Below are 16,792 nucleotides of genomic sequence, written 5' to 3'. Positions count from 1 at the left end.
AGACTCAAACTTTGCTGGTCTTATCTTGTACTGATTCTAAACAAGTGCCCCAAATTTGTCCAGCTTTCATATTCCTTGTCTCTGGAATGGGGATAATAATACTTACCTATGAAAGTAATAGGTAATATTTTTCTATTATGGGACCATCCTCCCTGCAGATATTGGTGAGTAAAGGCCTAGAGTTCATTCTTGGCTTATGGCCAAAATTCGGGGGAAGTGTAAGGAGTTACTTGTTCATCTTCAGTCTGAAGGGCAGGAGTTTCGATTCTTTTTCTTTTTTTTTCTTCTCACTCTGTTGCCCAGGCTGTAGTGCAGTGGTGTGATCTTGGCTCACTGCATCTTCCGCCTCCCGGGCTCAAGCGATTCTCCTGCCTCAGCCTCCCGAGTAGCTGAGATTACAGATGCCTGCCACCACGCCTGGCTAATTTTTGTTTTTTTAGTAGAGGTGGGGTTTCACTATGTTGGCCCGGCTGGTCTTGAACTCTGCCCACCTCGGCCTCCCAAAGTGCTGGGATTACAGGCATGTGCCACCAGGCCCAGCTTCGATTCTTAGACAATGATTACTTTGGGCAGTCCAAATAATAAGAGTATAGTTTCAGTTTGGCCATCAATTGAACCGGGATTTTAACTACCAGCCAGACTCCTGACTCTTGCTGCTCTGTGAATGAAAGGGAAAAGGCCGTATTCACCAGAGAGTTCGCAATCTGAGAGATCAGCAGAAGATCAGAGTGCACGCGGCTCTCAGAGCTAGAGGGGTAAGGGGTCCTGGAGGGATTATGTTCTTCAGTGCTATTTGGGGTATGGTGTAAAGTGACAAAATTTGTCCCCAAAACTTTTAAATCTCTGTTTCCTTAGCTTTTTCCATTTCTAGTAGGACCTACCCCAAGTGAGTTCACTGCCCTTTGACTGTTCTGTATTATTCTGCCTCCAAAAACCTCAATGAGAAACTAAATTATACTAATGGGGAAATACTTAGTAGATTCACCAGTGTCACCCAACCCGGAAAAACTTTTACTTTAAAAGATCATAATTGAATCAAAAGAATAAATTTCTCATGGTGGCCTTTCAAAATTTATGGTAGGTTATGGGGCTCACTCTCTAGGCAACTCACTGTGCCTAAGGCTGGCCTTGGGATACGTATCCTGGGCTCCTGGACTAGTTTACAAGGATGTAGAATCACAGATATTTAGTTTTGTGTTATCTGTCTAATCATTAACAGAGCCAATCCAAGGCAGAATTGATAACTAGAAAGTGTATAATACCTTAGAAATATTTTCATTTTCATTTTAAAAAGGAAATTTGTTTGAAATATGTAAAAAGTAAATGTATTAAGGAAGGAAAATGTCTTAAAACAAAATATAGCAAAATGTTAACAGTTTGAGCCCAGGGAGTATGTAATGAGTGCTTACCATCCAATTCCTTCAGCTTTTCTGTGTCGGAAATGTTTTGTAATAAAATGTTGAGGGTAAAATAAAATCAATAGGGACAGGTTTAATGCAGTGGAATGAATAGTGGAAGAGCCAGCATTATGAACAAGACTGTGGAAGAACGTCTTCAGACCTTCTTACCAAATCATATTATGTTTTGCCAACGTGTAGTTTAACTCAACTTGAAACATTCCTTAGTATTTCAACCAGCACTGTGAACACAAGAGTATTATATTTTGAAATCAGAAAATTTTAGAATTCTGGAAAGGATAATTCTAGACCTAGAGATAGGAAAACAAGCCCATTGTATATATATATAATGTATAAGAAACTCTCAGAACTCAGTAATAAAAAGGCAATCTAATTAAAAAGCAGGCAACGGATTTGAGTAGATAATTCTCCAAAGGAGATATATAAATGGCTAAGAAACATGAAGAGTCTCAGTATTGTTAGCCTTTAGGGAAACGCAAATCAAAACCATCATTAGATACCACTTCACATCCATTAGGATGGCTGTAATCAAGTGTTGGTGAAGATGTAGAGAAATTGGAATCCTACTACTGGTGGGAATGTGAAATGGGCAGCCACTTTGGAAAACAATCTATAGTGTTACCATATGACCGAGACATTCTACTGCTAGATAAACACCTAGGAGAAATGAAAACGTGTTCATACAAACACTTGTGCACAAATGTTTATAACAGCATTATTCAGAATAGGCAAAAAATTGGAAACAACCCAAATAAGATGAGTTGATAAATGCAATGTGGTATATTCATACAATGGAATATAGTCAGCAATAAAAGGAATGAAGTATTGATACATGCTACAATATAGATGAATCTTTAAAATATGCTAAGTGAAAGAAGCCAGCCATAGAAGACTACATATTGTATGATTCCATGTATGTGAAATGTCCAGAATAGGAAAATCCATAGGGACAGAAGGGAGATTAGAACTGGGAGGTAAGTGAGGAGGAGCAGTAGAGTAACTGCTGATGGCTACAAGGTTTTCATTGTTGTGGTGGTGGTCGTTGTTGTTTGAGGTGGAGTCTTGCTCTGTCACCCAGGCTGGAACACAGTGACACAATCTCGGCTCACTGCAACCTCTGCCTCCTGGGCTCAAGCGACTCTCCTGCCTCAGCTTCCCAAGTAGCTGGGATTACAGGTGTGCGCCACCATACCTGGCTAATTTTTGTATTTTTAATAGAGATGGGGTTTCACCATGTTGGCCACGCAGGTTTCGAACTCCTGACCTCTAGTGATCTGCCTGCCTTGGCCTCCCAAAGTGTTAGGATTCTGCCTGCCTTGGCCTCCCAAAGTGTTAGGATTACAGACGTGAGCCACTGCACCTGGCTTTTTTTTTTTTGGAGTGATAAAAATATCCTAAAATTGATTATGGTGGTGATTGCACAAATGCTGTGAATATACTAAAAAGCACTGAATTGTACATTTTAAAACAGGTGATTGTATCATATGTGAAATACATCTTAATAAATCTGTCATGCAAAAAAAAAAAGAAGGAAAAGAAACAAAATTAAATAAATAAAAATGAAAACTGCAGAGAAGTAGAGGAACTTGCCTGGAGTCCACGTGTCAGTATGGAGCTGAGCCTTGGGGCACCTGCCTCCATTTCAGGCCGCTTCGCTTGGATGCTGCCCGCTTCCTCACTCTCTAGATACCTGAGGCTCATTCTTCCATCCCTTCTTTTCTTCCTTTTCTTCTTCCTTCCCTATTTTTACTCTTTTCTTTCATCTTTCTATTCTTTTTTTCTTTCTTTCCTTCTTTTTTCCTCCCTTCTTTACCATCTCTCTTTCCTTTTACTTCCCTTCTTTCCTTTCTTCTTTCCCTACTCTTTTCCATTTCTTCTTTCTTTTTTACATTCACTGGTCAGGTATCCTATCTATCCTGAACCAATTGTGTGAAGTTGCATTATCCAGAACCTTTAATAAGCTAATGTGTATGTGAATCTTCAGGAAAGAACTAGAGGATTCAATGTCTCCCACTTTATAATAGCAAATCCTGGACTTCAGGAAACAGTGGGCTAAAAAGATGTATGACTATCATTCATTGTAGTCCTAGTTTATTTGCTATTTTCCTTGGAGTTTGGGCTTCTCTCTGATAATCATTTTGCCTATTCTCCCATTTTAAACTTTTCAGCTCTCCTTAAGGCGGCAGCAAATAGGTGAAAGATTGAATGAATGGGCAGTCTTCAGTGAAAAGAACAAGGAACTCTGTGAGTGGTTGACTCAAATGGAAAGCAAAGTTTCTCAGAATGGAGACATTCTCATTGAAGAAATGATAGAGAAGCTCAAGAAGGTATGGAATGCATGGCTACTTAGGTTTTCATTCTTCATAAGGCTTATGTATACTTTTCACAGGTACAGAAGGTGGCTTTACTCACAATTACTTTCCTGTCAAAGGAGCAGTATATTTTAAACATTTTATCTTTTTAATATAAAATAAACTTGCAGCTGGGCGCAGTGGCTCACGCCTGTAATCCCAGCACTTTGGGAGGCTGAGGTGGGCAGATCATGAGGTCAGGAGATCAAGACCATCCTGGCCAACATGGTGAAACCCTGTCTCTACTAAAATACAAAACATTAGCCTGGCGTGGTGGTGCGCGCCTGTAGTCCCAGCTACTCTAGAGGCTGAGGCAGGGGAATCACTTGAACCCAGAAGGTGGAGATTGCAGTGAGCCGAGATCGTGCCACTGCACTCCAGCCTGGTGACAGAACGAGACTCTGTCTCAAAAAAAAAAAAAAAAAAAAGGATATCCAGCATAAAATAAACTTGCATAAAAAGGCCTGCTTTACACATAAAATATATAGAATACTTGCAATTTGTGATGAAATAGAGCATCTACTATTCAGTTCAGTATTTGGGGGTCTTAATTACCTGTTCAGCAGGAACCCTTTATATGTATTATTTTTCTTTCCTTTTTTTTTGTTTTTTGTGTATTTTTTTTTGTTTTAAAAAGGTAAAGCCACTAGAGAGAAACTGAAAGAAAACATTCTTAAGATAAATTGAATTGACATTTTCTCTCTAAAATATGATTTATAGACCATAGATAGGAATTAAGAGTTTTCTGATAATTTTGGCTTCATATTATTTTAAAGGTATGTATATCTTATCAAATTATTTTACATATTCATTTGGATCCAAAACATTTCTGATGTCTATATAAAGCTGATCAAATTTGCTAGCATTTTAAAATTTTTGATGATTTCGGCCGGGTGCGGTGGCTCACGCCTGTAATCCCAGCACTTTGGGAAGTGAGACAGGCAGATCACCAGAGGCCAGGATTTTGAGACCAGCCTGGCCAACACAGTGAAACCCCATCTCTACTAAAAATACAAAATATTAGCCAGGCATGGTGGCACATGCCTGTAGTCCTGGCTACTCAGGAGGCCGAGGCAAGAGAATCACTTGAACCCAGGAGATGGAGGTTGCAGTGAGCCGAGATTGTGCCACTGCACTCCAGCCTGGGTGACAGAGTGACACTCTGTCTCAAAAAAAAAAAAAAAAAAAAAAAGAATTGGGTGATTTCAGTGTTGTTTCCACAGTGCTTGTGAACAATCAGTGATTTTAATGTTATTTTAATTTGTGCTTCTCATTAGTACATATCACCATCTAATGTACAATGTATTTTTTGTATTTACTTATTCGTTGTCCAAATGGAGACCCCACTGATCTGTCAGCTTTCCAGGAGCGTGGGCTTTGTCTAATTTTGTTTATTGCTATATCCCCTGCACCTGAAACAGTGCCTAACTTCTCATAAGCACTCAGCCAGTATTTACTGCATTTATTCTGAAAAGAAATATAAATGGTTATTAGGAAAAATTATTTCTATCCATATGCACACATAGAGAGAAAATTAAAACATCCAAAGCCAACATGTACTATTAATGATGTTACAAATCTAATGGATTTGCCATTAGATAAGCCTTTATGTATCCAATTTGCTTATACATTGGATAAATCCAAATGGATAAGCATTTGTTTACTTGATATTGTAAAACTTAAAACTCTTGGCCGAGATGATACAGATTTCATTTTAGCATCTGCTCACGGTTGCCCTTTGCTCAGTTGCTGGGTGTCAGAGAATGCTGTCAGTGCGTGATTCATGCACTATAGGTAGTAGAGTAAAATTTGCTATAGAATAAGTTTCGATTAAGTTTGTCTCTATTCTCATTGCTTTTTTTTTTTTTTTACTAAATTTAGGATGTATATTGTGAGAGTGTGGGGGAAAAAACCATCTCTTGAACAATCTATAACCAGAACTTAAAATTTAGAAAAATTTCAGCTTTTCATATAGATAATTTTATTACATTGTTTGGCACAATGTTAGGAATATTATTTAAAATGTTAACTATACTACCTCGTATATTAATAACTCATGGGTTTTTTTTTAAGGGCTTTTGAGTTTTCCTCTTTGTGGCGTCTCTTTTGTAAAGGAAAATAACATCAAGGTTTGGTAATTTTGGCAACATAGAAAAAGGCAGTTGTCAACTGGAAAGTGCTAATAAGATGAAGGAAAAAGAAAAAGGCAATTCATAAAAAAAAACTGAAGCCAAGATATTAGTGTCTGTTGGTATTAACACTCAAAAACAGTTTGATTTTAAAGACAATCCAAGAGGATTATTTTATTGTAAATACTTTTTAAGTCTTAAAGTAATTCCCTTGAAAGAAACACTTCTCAATAAAATCATCTCAAATGTTTGCTGAAATATTATAATGTTAATAAATCCATTCAACATATTGGTCTTTGAATCCCATTGTGTTGAAATAACATGAAAAGGAGGGTGGTTGGGGCTGCAGGTATGAGGACAGCAGTCAGCCCTGGAATGGAATAAAGTTTTGTTGGTCCCTACCATTCCCCTGGGGCCCTTTGGCTTAGGTAAATGACTTGGGAGGATAGCTCTGTTACCACACTAACTTTAGACCAAGGGAAGGTTAAAATGTTCACACTCATATAATACCCGTCTTCATATATTATTTTGCTGAGAAACTATTTATTATGTAACAGGAGCTTAAGCCAAAAATAAAAAAGTTGATCCTAAAGACCGGATCCTGTCACTGTGGCAAGAGAGTAAGAGGGTCATTGGGGATAGCAGTGGCAGTCAGGGGAGGGGATCGTCCTTTCATCGTCACTTAAATCATACCATTTCGTGCTTATCTCTTGCAAATAGTCCATATGGAGTCTGTCCTCTTTAACTCAAACAATCTAAGAGAAGCTAGCACAGAAAGTGAGTAAATCAAGAAGGTTGGAGGCCTGTCGATTCTCTATAGTTAATAGTTATTATTATTGAAAGTTAATTTATCATTGATTTATTTACTGCAAAATATTGACATTGTATAGAGGATTATCTCTTTAAAATGAAGGAACTCTTTTAAAATATTCCTCACAAATAACATAATTGACACACACGTTCACATTTACATATATACCTATATATCAATTGCATATATATATGTGTGTGTGCATTTTATAAGTCTCTCAGCAACTATTTGTCTGAGAATTTATTCTAAGTATAACATCAGGTTAGTGATGAGAGAAATAAGCTATAATTTTCCAATATTAAAATCTTTTAAGTTTTATTTTTTATATCTATCTTTTATTGTTTTTTAATATGTATTTCAAGTAAATAGGAAGCAGCATCCTATTTATTTTGAGAACCTCTATATAAAAATTTAATCCCAACTCTGCATACATACCAAAAATAATAGGCACTACTAATACTTGTGCACATGGGCTGATGTCCACATGGTATTCCTATGCTCAAACTACTTCCAAGCAGTAGAAAACAGTAATCATCATGTTTCTAGTAGAGCTGGGCTGGATGTATTAAGAATATGTTTTCTGACCTCTGTGATGGCTATTTATTACACAGGATTATCAAGAGGAAATTGCTATTGCCCAAGAGAACAAAATACAGCTCCAACAAATGGGAGAACGACTTGCTAAAGCCAGCCATGAAAGCAAAGCATCTGAGATTGAATACAAGCTGGGAAAGGTCAACGACCGGTGGCAGCATCTCCTGGACCTCATTGCAGCCAGGTAAAGAGGACCTGAGTCAATAGGGCACGTGTGGGCAGTATTTTAAAGCCTTTCAGTCTGCCTTTCATCAGCCAAAGATAATCCAATAAATCAGTCTCTCTTCCTGGGTTATCTCACCATTTTCAAAACTGTTCATGCTCCCCTCATAAGTGGCACTTTAGTTACCTTGAAAATTCTCCTCTTACTTTATAAATCTCATGTTGTTTGTATGTAACTGCGAGAAAAAGAGAGAGAGTCATATCCAAACAAAACTAATTCCCAAGAGAAAATTCTTTATTTTAGGGCTTCATGGGTATTCAAACTCCTATCAGGAAGAAACTGCTGACCAGTATTTGTGGAGAGTGTTTTTGTCTGCAGTAGCAAAAAAAAAAAAAAAAAAAAAAATTACTAAATCTCTGCCATATTTTTAGTTAGCAAGGTATAGAAATAAATCTGATTATTGCCACTCTGCTCAGTTGTAAAAATCAGCTGCTGCATTATAGTAATTTTGTGTTGAGCTTTAGTGCTAACTATAAGTGTTTGCCTCATACCTAAGAAGAATATTACATTCACTTTCTGTTGCAGAAGGGTAGGGTTGGGTAAGAGAGATGAAAGTCAAAAAGAAAAATATATGAGGGTATTTACTAGCAATATAAAAGTCTAATATGAATGATGCACTATGTTATAAAAATGTTCTATGCTATTAATATAAAAAGGAGATGTCTTATTTTAGGTGAATTTGGCTTCATGTTGGAACTTAGGCACCCTGAGGTCAGGAAACTTTCTCCATTGTATTCACTACATATCACAAGCACTAAGAACAGTGCCTAAATACGGACTCAATGAATACTTCAGTGCATAAATGAATATTTGAATATTTGAGTAAATGTTCTTCACGGCAATTAGGAGAGTTGGAATGTTACAAATGGTGCCATTTGGGGTCCATCCCACAATACCCTTTTAAAATCTGGGTTTCTTTCCTTAGCCGTGCTGCATAAAAGTGGACGTGAAACAATGTCCTCTGTGTACCATGTGCTCATCAAAACCACATGTGGGCACCACAACCCTGTATGCTGATTTTGAAAACATTGGATATATTTCTTTTCTATAAGAGAGTTATCAAAAAGTATCTAACTCAAGAAAGTGAGATTATCTTTTAGTGACAATGAAACAAAATGGAATAAATGTATATCAACTTTTTATTTATTTATATTTATTTATTTATATTTGAGATGGAGTCTTGCTCTGTTACCCAGGCTGGAGTACAGCGGCACAATCTCAGCTCTGCAACCTCTGCCTCCCAGGTTCAAGCAATTCTCCTGCCTCAGCCTCCCAATCGCTGGGACTACAGGCATACACTACCACACCTGGCTAATTTTTGTATTTTTAGTAGAGATGGGGTTTCACCGTGTTTGCCAGGCTAGTCTCAAACTCCTGACCTCAGGTGAGCCACCCGCCTTGGCCTCCCGAAGTGCTGGGATTACAGGTGTGAGCCACCGCACCCAGCCTCAGCTTTTTAAATGTTTAACCATAGCACTGATATAGCTAACATTTATTGAACACTTTGCTGATTCCAATGACCATGCTACGGGTTTCATAGGCATCTTTTTGTGTATTGTTCATAATGTCCTTTGAGGTGGCCTTATCATTATGCCCATTTTACAGATACAGGGGCTAAGGTTGAGGCTTGTCCATCATCACGCACACATTGCGTGGCACAGCCTGTGCTCAGACTCCAAAGCGCGTGTCCTGGAGTGCTGTGCCCTCCTGCCTCTCAAGTTTGTGACTTCCTTTTCCCTGTTAGAGCGAAGACAGTTAAATGGAAGATAAGTTCTGTTTTTGATCTCGACAATCTAATTTCTCAGTTCTTTGTAAAGTACTTACAATGTGACAGTGACTGTGAGAGTCGAGATAAAATGACAGAACTGAAGGAGAACTTCTCCTTTGAGAAGTTCAGGATGGGAATGGGGTAAAACAATGAGATAAATAGGAGCTCTGGAAAAGGCACTATAAAGAGATGGAAATAATATTTTAGCTTAAACTGGTCTCGGAGTTTCAACAAATGTGTATTTTAAAATCCCAGTGCTGTGTTCAGTCCCACTTCTCCCTCACTAAAATGATAACAAAATCCTGTTTCAGAAGGAGGAATTGAAGTCCTTCAAGCTATAAATATCCTTCGTAGGGAAACTGCCTGTTTGGTAAACATCCCCCGGGGAGTTTTTTGGTCAAATTTGACTCATAGATTGATTGACATTTCCACGTAATCCAGTTAAACTAGTTAATATTATTTTCCTACTTTTAGTGACTCAGTGATGTGGAGAGTAAGGATGCACTATGTCAAAGATATTTTAAATCAGATTTAATGTAATCTAGTCATAAGCAGCTAACTTAGTGTATGCCCAACTATGAGCCAATATTACAGCAAATGAGTTTGCTGCTGTCTCCTTGAATTCACATTTATTTATAACATATTTTGTGTGGCTGTTCAGTGGAGAGTTTTCTAGATATTAATTGTTTACTTTGCCAAAAGACATATTAATAAACTTGAATCAATTACATGTTTATAAGGTACACATGCTTCTCACTATAGTCACTTATACAATACTAATTTTTGTTTCCTCTTACATAAAGCCTCAGAATACCCAGATAAAATTCCACAGGAGATTTTTGTATATATGTTGCCTGTTTCTAATTGCCTCCTTCCAAATTAGACTAGATTAGGCACTGATCATTGAGCCATCCTGGAGTTTAACACCATGTTAGAGTCACAGTCGCCCTTGCAGCTTCTCCTGAAAGACACCCGGCTGTCACATCTGCATTGCATTTCCTTGTTTATTGGTGCTTCGTTAGTGCACAGATTGGATGCATGTTTCCCACACCCATCCTCAACTGTGAACTGCCAGCTGAAGTATTAGGTTTCTATGATTCAGTCCATTCACCACTCTTGCCTCTTCCAGCGCTGATGCACTAAAGCAAAATATAACCCAGTGTATGCCTTTCAACATTTCTGTCCTGTATTGGTGCTCTTGTGGGAATGGAGAGGTTATTTTTGAAGATGATAGTATTTTTAGGTGAACATCTCAGCTAATAGAAACATGAACTGTGTCTTTAATATTCAATCACAGAAGCAACAAAAAAGAAAAGAAAAAGATTTACTGATAACAAATCTATTACATACATAAAAATAGAACGCATAATTTAGAGTCAACTTGACATCACCATCAGATTAGCTTAGATTACTCTGAGTACAAAATAGATGTGCTTTGCATTGAGTTTTTAAATTGTGTTGTCAAGCATTGTCAATTTTTTAGGGCAACAAAAGTTGCTCAGTTACTTTTAGGACTCAGTGAATAATGTTCTAGTATCCTTTCCATACTTTCTAGATCTGCTGTATGTAATACAGCAGTCACTAGCTACGGATGGCTATTTAAATTACAGAATATTTAAATTAACTGAAATGGAATAAAATTAAATTACTCCTTAATTTTAATTATGGTCAGTTGCACTGGCCACATTTTAAGTGGTCAATAACCCCATGAGGCTAGTGGCTACCTTATTGGACCCTGTACAATGCAGAACATTTTTATCATCTCAGAAAGTTCTGTTGTTCAGCAGTGGCCTAGATAATTAAAGTACCTCTGAGCCCTTGGCTTTTATTAAAAGTCAACATAAGAAACTGTCATTGGTGATGCGTCACTCTAATTTCTGTAAAACTGCCTTTAAGAATACTGGCTCTCGTTTTGTCAATGAATCCAGTGCAGAAAATCCACATAGCAATTTCTCTAGAGCTCAGGACTAAAAGGAAATCCATCTTTTTAGTATTAATTCTTCAATGCTTCTTATCACAGACAACGAATTAAGTAACGTTTCTCATCTTAGCATCTAGGAAGGTCAAATTCAACTTGTGCACTCTGTTGTGATGATTTGGGGGCAGGGAAGTGGGTAACTGGACCTTCTAATAGAGAAAATTCTTTTTCTCTCTGCTAAACCTAAATCCCCATCACCAAGGCAAAAGCATACTTTAGTTATTTGGCTCTTATCTTTTTGTTTTTCTCAATAGCAGCTTTTTTGGGGATATAATCCACATGCCATATAACTCATCTATCTAAAGCATGTAATTCAGTGATTTTAGTATATTTATAAAGCTATGCATCTATTACTCCAATCAATTTTAAAACACTTTCATCAGTCCCAAATAAAAACAGTTACCCACTAGCCGTCACTCTTTTCTTCCCTCCTCTTCCTTCCCCACTTCTCCCAGCCCTAGGAAACTACTAATCTACTTTCTGTTTCTACATGTTTACCTGTTCTGAATAGTTCATATACATAGGTCATATAATATGTGGCCTTTTGTGACTGGTTGTTTTTAATCTCTATATTTATTATAATTGCCTCGACATTTTGTAGAAGTAGAGTAAAAACAAATAATTTTTTTAAATGATTGAACGCCTACTATATATGAAGTACTATGCTTCTTGCTATAGGGCAGAGGTTGGCAAATGTTTTCTGTAGAGGACCAGATAGTAAATATTTTTAGTTTTGTGGGCCAAATAGTCTCTGTTGCTATTAGCGTGTTATTATAGAGTGAAAGCAGCCATAGAAAAATCTGTAAATAGAAAACCATGGCAGTGCTCCAACAAAATTTTGTTTACCAAAACAGGTGGCCTGCTCTAGGGATATAAAGATGAGAAAGAAAATGGTCCCTAACCAAATAAGTGTCATAATGCAAGTACACAAGCGTTCCTCACCGCAGGGCCTCTTCCTTTCTATTCTCTCTTCCTGGGCATTCTCCTGCCTGCCCCTGGCCTGGCCAGCTCCTGATTGGTTCTTCCTGTTTTTCCTTCTCTCCAGATTAGATCAGATTCTTCTTACGGGCTCAGTAGGCTTCTCCTTCATAGCATTTCCCTGAACTATGTGAAATCTTGTGTGATCAGTCATTTTAAGCCTGTTTTCTCTACTAAAATGTAAGTGTATCTAACCTTGATCACCATAGTAGTCCCAGCCCCTGACCTTGTGCTTTGCACATAGCAGTCACTCCAGTATTTGCTGAGTTTCTCAAATCTAAACCATAGGGTGGAAAATGTACGCACACAAATGAAAGCATACACAAAGCAAAGCATTGGCTTCGGGCTTCAGCTGCCTGAGTCATAGCGTGATTCTGCTTCACCAACTTGCTTATCTTCTCAGCACCTCGGTTACCACATATATAAAATGAGAATCATAATAGTAGCTAGCTCAGAAGAATGATTAGTGGTTTACCACTGTATTAGTCCATTTTCATGCTGCTGATAAAGACAACTCGAGACTGGGTGATTTATAAAGAAAAACAGGTTTAATGGACTCACAGTTCCACATGGCTGGGGAGGCCTCACAATTATGGTGGAAGGCGAAAGGCACATCTTACATGGTGGCAGACAGGAAAGAATGAAAGCCAGGCAAAAGGGGAAACCCCTTATAAAATCATCAGATCTCATGAGATTTATTCACTACCACAAGAACAGTCTGGGGGAAACCACCCCCATGATTCAATTATCTCCCATCGGGTCCCTTCCACAACGCATAGGAATTGTGGGAGCTACAAGTCAAGATGAGATTTGGGTAGTGACACAGCTAAACCATATCAACCGCTAAGCATAGAATATGTTCAATAGAGGTCAGCTCTCATCCCAGAGGGAGTTCAAAGGCTGTGGAGGTAAAACACATATGCAGTGCAAGCAAGGCTTTGTGAAGTTCCTAGCAGCTGCCCTCAGGAGGACTTTCAGTTTAAAGGGTGTTCTACCCACGTTGGAGGTCAAAGGAAATGAAATTCTTGGAATTCACGGCTGGTATTACCTAAGGGTGTTTGAGTCGGAAGGTTCCTGGTAAGGATCAGGAATGCATTGATGCGATGAGCACAGAAACAGCACAGAACTAATCAAGAGGCCTGAGTTTAGTCCACCTGGTTCCTGCTGTGTGGCCCAGGTCTTACTGAGTAACTTCTCTGAGCCTCAAGTTGCTCATTTTCAAAGTGTTAATGAAACTAACTGCCACATCTCCAATGAGAAAATGCAAGGGAAAGGACCGTGTTTACTATAAAACACTGTCTATGCCAGTCTCATTCTTTTAGAAACCTGCAGAGTATTCCATAGTATAAATATACCACAACTAGTCTAGGATTTTCTGTATCAATGAACATTGCCATTTTTGCTCTTTCAATAATTGTATCTTTAGAGCTTTGCCTTGTCTCATATTTAGTTCATTGGAATACATATATTATGCTAACAATAATAAGCATGAAAAAAATTTCAAATTTTTTAACTCCATGAGGTAAACTAAATAAGGTAAAAGAAATTAAACTAAGGAAATTATGACAATAAAATGTTTTGAAGACTTCAGGTTTTTTAAAATGTTAGTCATAATCAAGAAAAAAACAAAGTTGCCTATAGTGGTAGATTCATAACCAATATATTTCTTTAATCAAAGTTTAAAATATTTTCATTTCTGATTACTAAAAATACATTAATATAAGAAGAATGATTGTTTTATAAAAGAATTCACAGTACAATATCTTTAAGTACTATGTTTTCTAGAATTTATATCTTATATAAAATGCAGTTTTCTTTAATTTTTTTTTTTTTTTTTTGAGATTGGGTTTGCGCTGTCACCCAGGCTGTAGTGCACTGGTGCAGTAATGGCTCACTGCAGCCTCAGCCTCCTGGGCTCAAGCAGTCTTCCTCTCACTTCAGTACCTGGGACTACAGATGCATGCCACTGTGCCTGGATAATCTTTTGATTTTTTTTTTTTTTTTTTTTTTTTTGAGATGAGGTGTCACTTTGTAACCCAGGCTGGCAGGTGTATTTCCTTTTTTTTTTTTTTTTTGAGATGGAGTCTCGCTCTGTCACCCAGGCTGGAGTGCAGTGGCGCCATCTCAGCTCACTGCAAGCTCCGCCTCCCAGGTTCACGCCATTCTCCTGCCTCAGCCTCCCGAGTAGCTGGGACTACAGGTGCCCGCCACCACACCCAGCTAATTTTTTGTATTTTTAGTAGAGACAGGGTTTCACTGTGTTAGCCAGGATGGTCTTGATCTCCTGACCTTGTGATCCACCAACCTCAGCCTCTCAAAGTGCTGGGATTACAGGCGTGAGCCACCAATGTATTTCTTTTATTAAGAAAATGTGTTTCCTGTAGTGTTCTGTTTTAAAAACAGTCAACTCACATGACCAGAACCAGATGCTTTGTTTTATTTTAGTTACAAATCATCATGTAGTCCTTTTTGGAAAGAACTTAGCAAATTTTCATTATTTATTTAATATTTATTATTTATTTGTGTGTAGTTTTTAATCCCCTAAAGGATGTAAGGCATCCAGCATTAATCATATTTTATTGAATTATAGGAATTAATAATTTGGGGACTTATTTTCTTTAAAAGTATAAATTATTAAATTATCATCTGCTTAGTGCAGAAAGTTTGGAAACTCTTGAAATTCACAAAAGAAAAAGAGTTACCTGAAGACCCCCCAAGCAAATGAATATAGTTATTTTTTTAATTGTCTTAAAATGAAAATGTTATTTTTGTCATCTACATGATTATTTTTAAAGGACAAAAGTTTTGCATATGTAAGGGAGAATAATATTTCTTCATTATTTTTCCTCCCCAAATAGTCTACTCAAAGATAAAGAGCATGTACTTTCCCACCTTCGCAAACAACCCCTAAAACTCTTGCATACACTACCGAGCTGGCATACTGAACCCAAAAAAGAAGGAAGTTACTCCTTTTGCTACTACCATTTGCTGTGTTTGTGGACATTTTGTTTGTTTGCAGTGGGATGATTTGTTTTCTTTAAATAGCTTTCCCAGCATAACAAACTGCCCGCAAGAAAAGTTGACTGTCCTTACAGAACAGCAGAGTGTCTGCAGCCGATGTTGTTTTTGCTGTCCTTTCTTTAGACCTGTAGCTTCCTCCTCCTTACAGATTACACTGAGCTTTTTCCCCTTCTTACACTCGTGGCCTACATTCCAGGAGATCAAGCCTGGCACATGTTAATGAATGTAGGTTTTATTTAGAAACATGACCACTTGTCACTGCCCAGTGTCATGTTATCGGGCAGAGACTACCAACATTTGTCTACAGTGAGCATTTTCATACTTCTATACACAGACAAGGGGAAACTTTCATCCCCACGCAGGATATAGCTTTTTGCTCTGCAGAGTCTAACTTTTGCAAGTGGAAGCTTCATGGTGGTGGCAGAGGACCTGAGTGCCCTGAGGATGGCAGAGGACGGCTGTGTGGACGCAGATCTCCCAGATTGTAACTGCGATGTCACAAGGCAGGCATCTTCTTGAGTTTCTTCCATTGTACATAGCTTTCATGTTACGTGGGGTTTGTAGGATAGATGCTGGAAGCCTTAATCCAGAACTGTTTTTGCCAATGTTACATGAAGAGGATTGGTGTTGGGAGATAGCTGGCCATGTGGACTCCCAAGAGTTATTCGTTGGTTTGTTTTCTAGTACCTCTACTGGGCATGCAGAGCTGGACGAAAAGGTTAATGGACTTTATTATGACTCTGTATTCCAGTTGTCTCTGGACCGTATGCATCATACAAGGAGTATGGCTAGAGTAGAGAGGCTGAGACACAGGAAAGCGATCCAGAAAAAGACACAGTTAGTCCATCATCTGCTATTTAAAGGATGGGCTTCTGATGAAACTGAAATTTAGCCTTAGCTGGTTCACAGCTTTGTAGTTGAAAGCTTTCCTTTCATGAAATAAAACTATTTCAGGGCTCTAGAAAATGCTGTGTGTTTGAGATAGTTGCTTTTGTTTGTGCTTGTCAGTAAGTTTTAGTCCCTAATATGAAGCTTATAAAATATATGTGCAAAGTGTACAAATTAATGTCTAAAATAGTAATTTAGTGCATTATGCAAATGTTTAGTTCATGATTTTTTTTAGTTAGAATAAAAATATGACAGGAATTTTTTAAATATGTTTTTCTTTACTGTATCATCCCTCAGATAAATTTCTACAAATGAATAGGATTTACCCAATGGTAATTTTTGTTCTATTATATTTAGAATTTGGACTTTTTGTTTTGTTTTGGGTTATGGATATACTAAATTACTTTGAAGGAAAGTGGTGAAATATAGATACTATATATAGATATATAAGCATATATGTGTAAGTACGTATATACATATTTATGTGTGTTTGTATATACATGTTTCAGTGTTAAGAAGCTGGACATTTGGATTTCATAGTAGAATCCTTTTCAAGAAAGGTCAAGTGCCTGTGATACACACTGGACTGTGAAAGAACCATAAGCTGCAGGGACTTACAGATTTATCAAGCTG

At 37.7% G+C, this 16,792-nt stretch overlaps 1 protein-coding gene across 9 annotated transcripts in view; it reads left to right on the top strand.

Annotated features, from left to right (window-relative positions):
- Positions 1-16,792, top strand: part of SYNE1 (spectrin repeat containing nuclear envelope protein 1) — a 518,706-nt gene that overhangs the window by 456,330 nt on the left and 45,584 nt on the right. For 8 of the 9 annotated variants that reach the window (XM_016956737.4, XM_016956730.4, XM_063813578.1 and 5 more), the window contains 2 exons: positions 3,587-3,745; positions 7,321-7,487. In XM_016956737.4, coding sequence (XP_016812226.3) covers positions 3,587-3,745; positions 7,321-7,487 — 326 coding nt within the window. Of the gene's footprint in view, positions 1-3,586; positions 3,746-7,320; positions 7,488-14,263; positions 15,775-16,792 lie in introns of those variants that run through there. The other variant, XM_024357558.3, reaches the window with a different exon arrangement.

The sequence above is a fragment of the Pan troglodytes genome, chromosome 5 (assembly GCF_028858775.2).
Source record: "Pan troglodytes isolate AG18354 chromosome 5, NHGRI_mPanTro3-v2.0_pri, whole genome shotgun sequence".
NCBI classification, from domain to species: Eukaryota; Metazoa; Chordata; class Mammalia; order Primates; family Hominidae; genus Pan; species Pan troglodytes.
The sequence above is the reverse complement of the archived record's forward strand: the minus strand, read 5'-3'. Positions and strand labels throughout refer to the sequence as shown.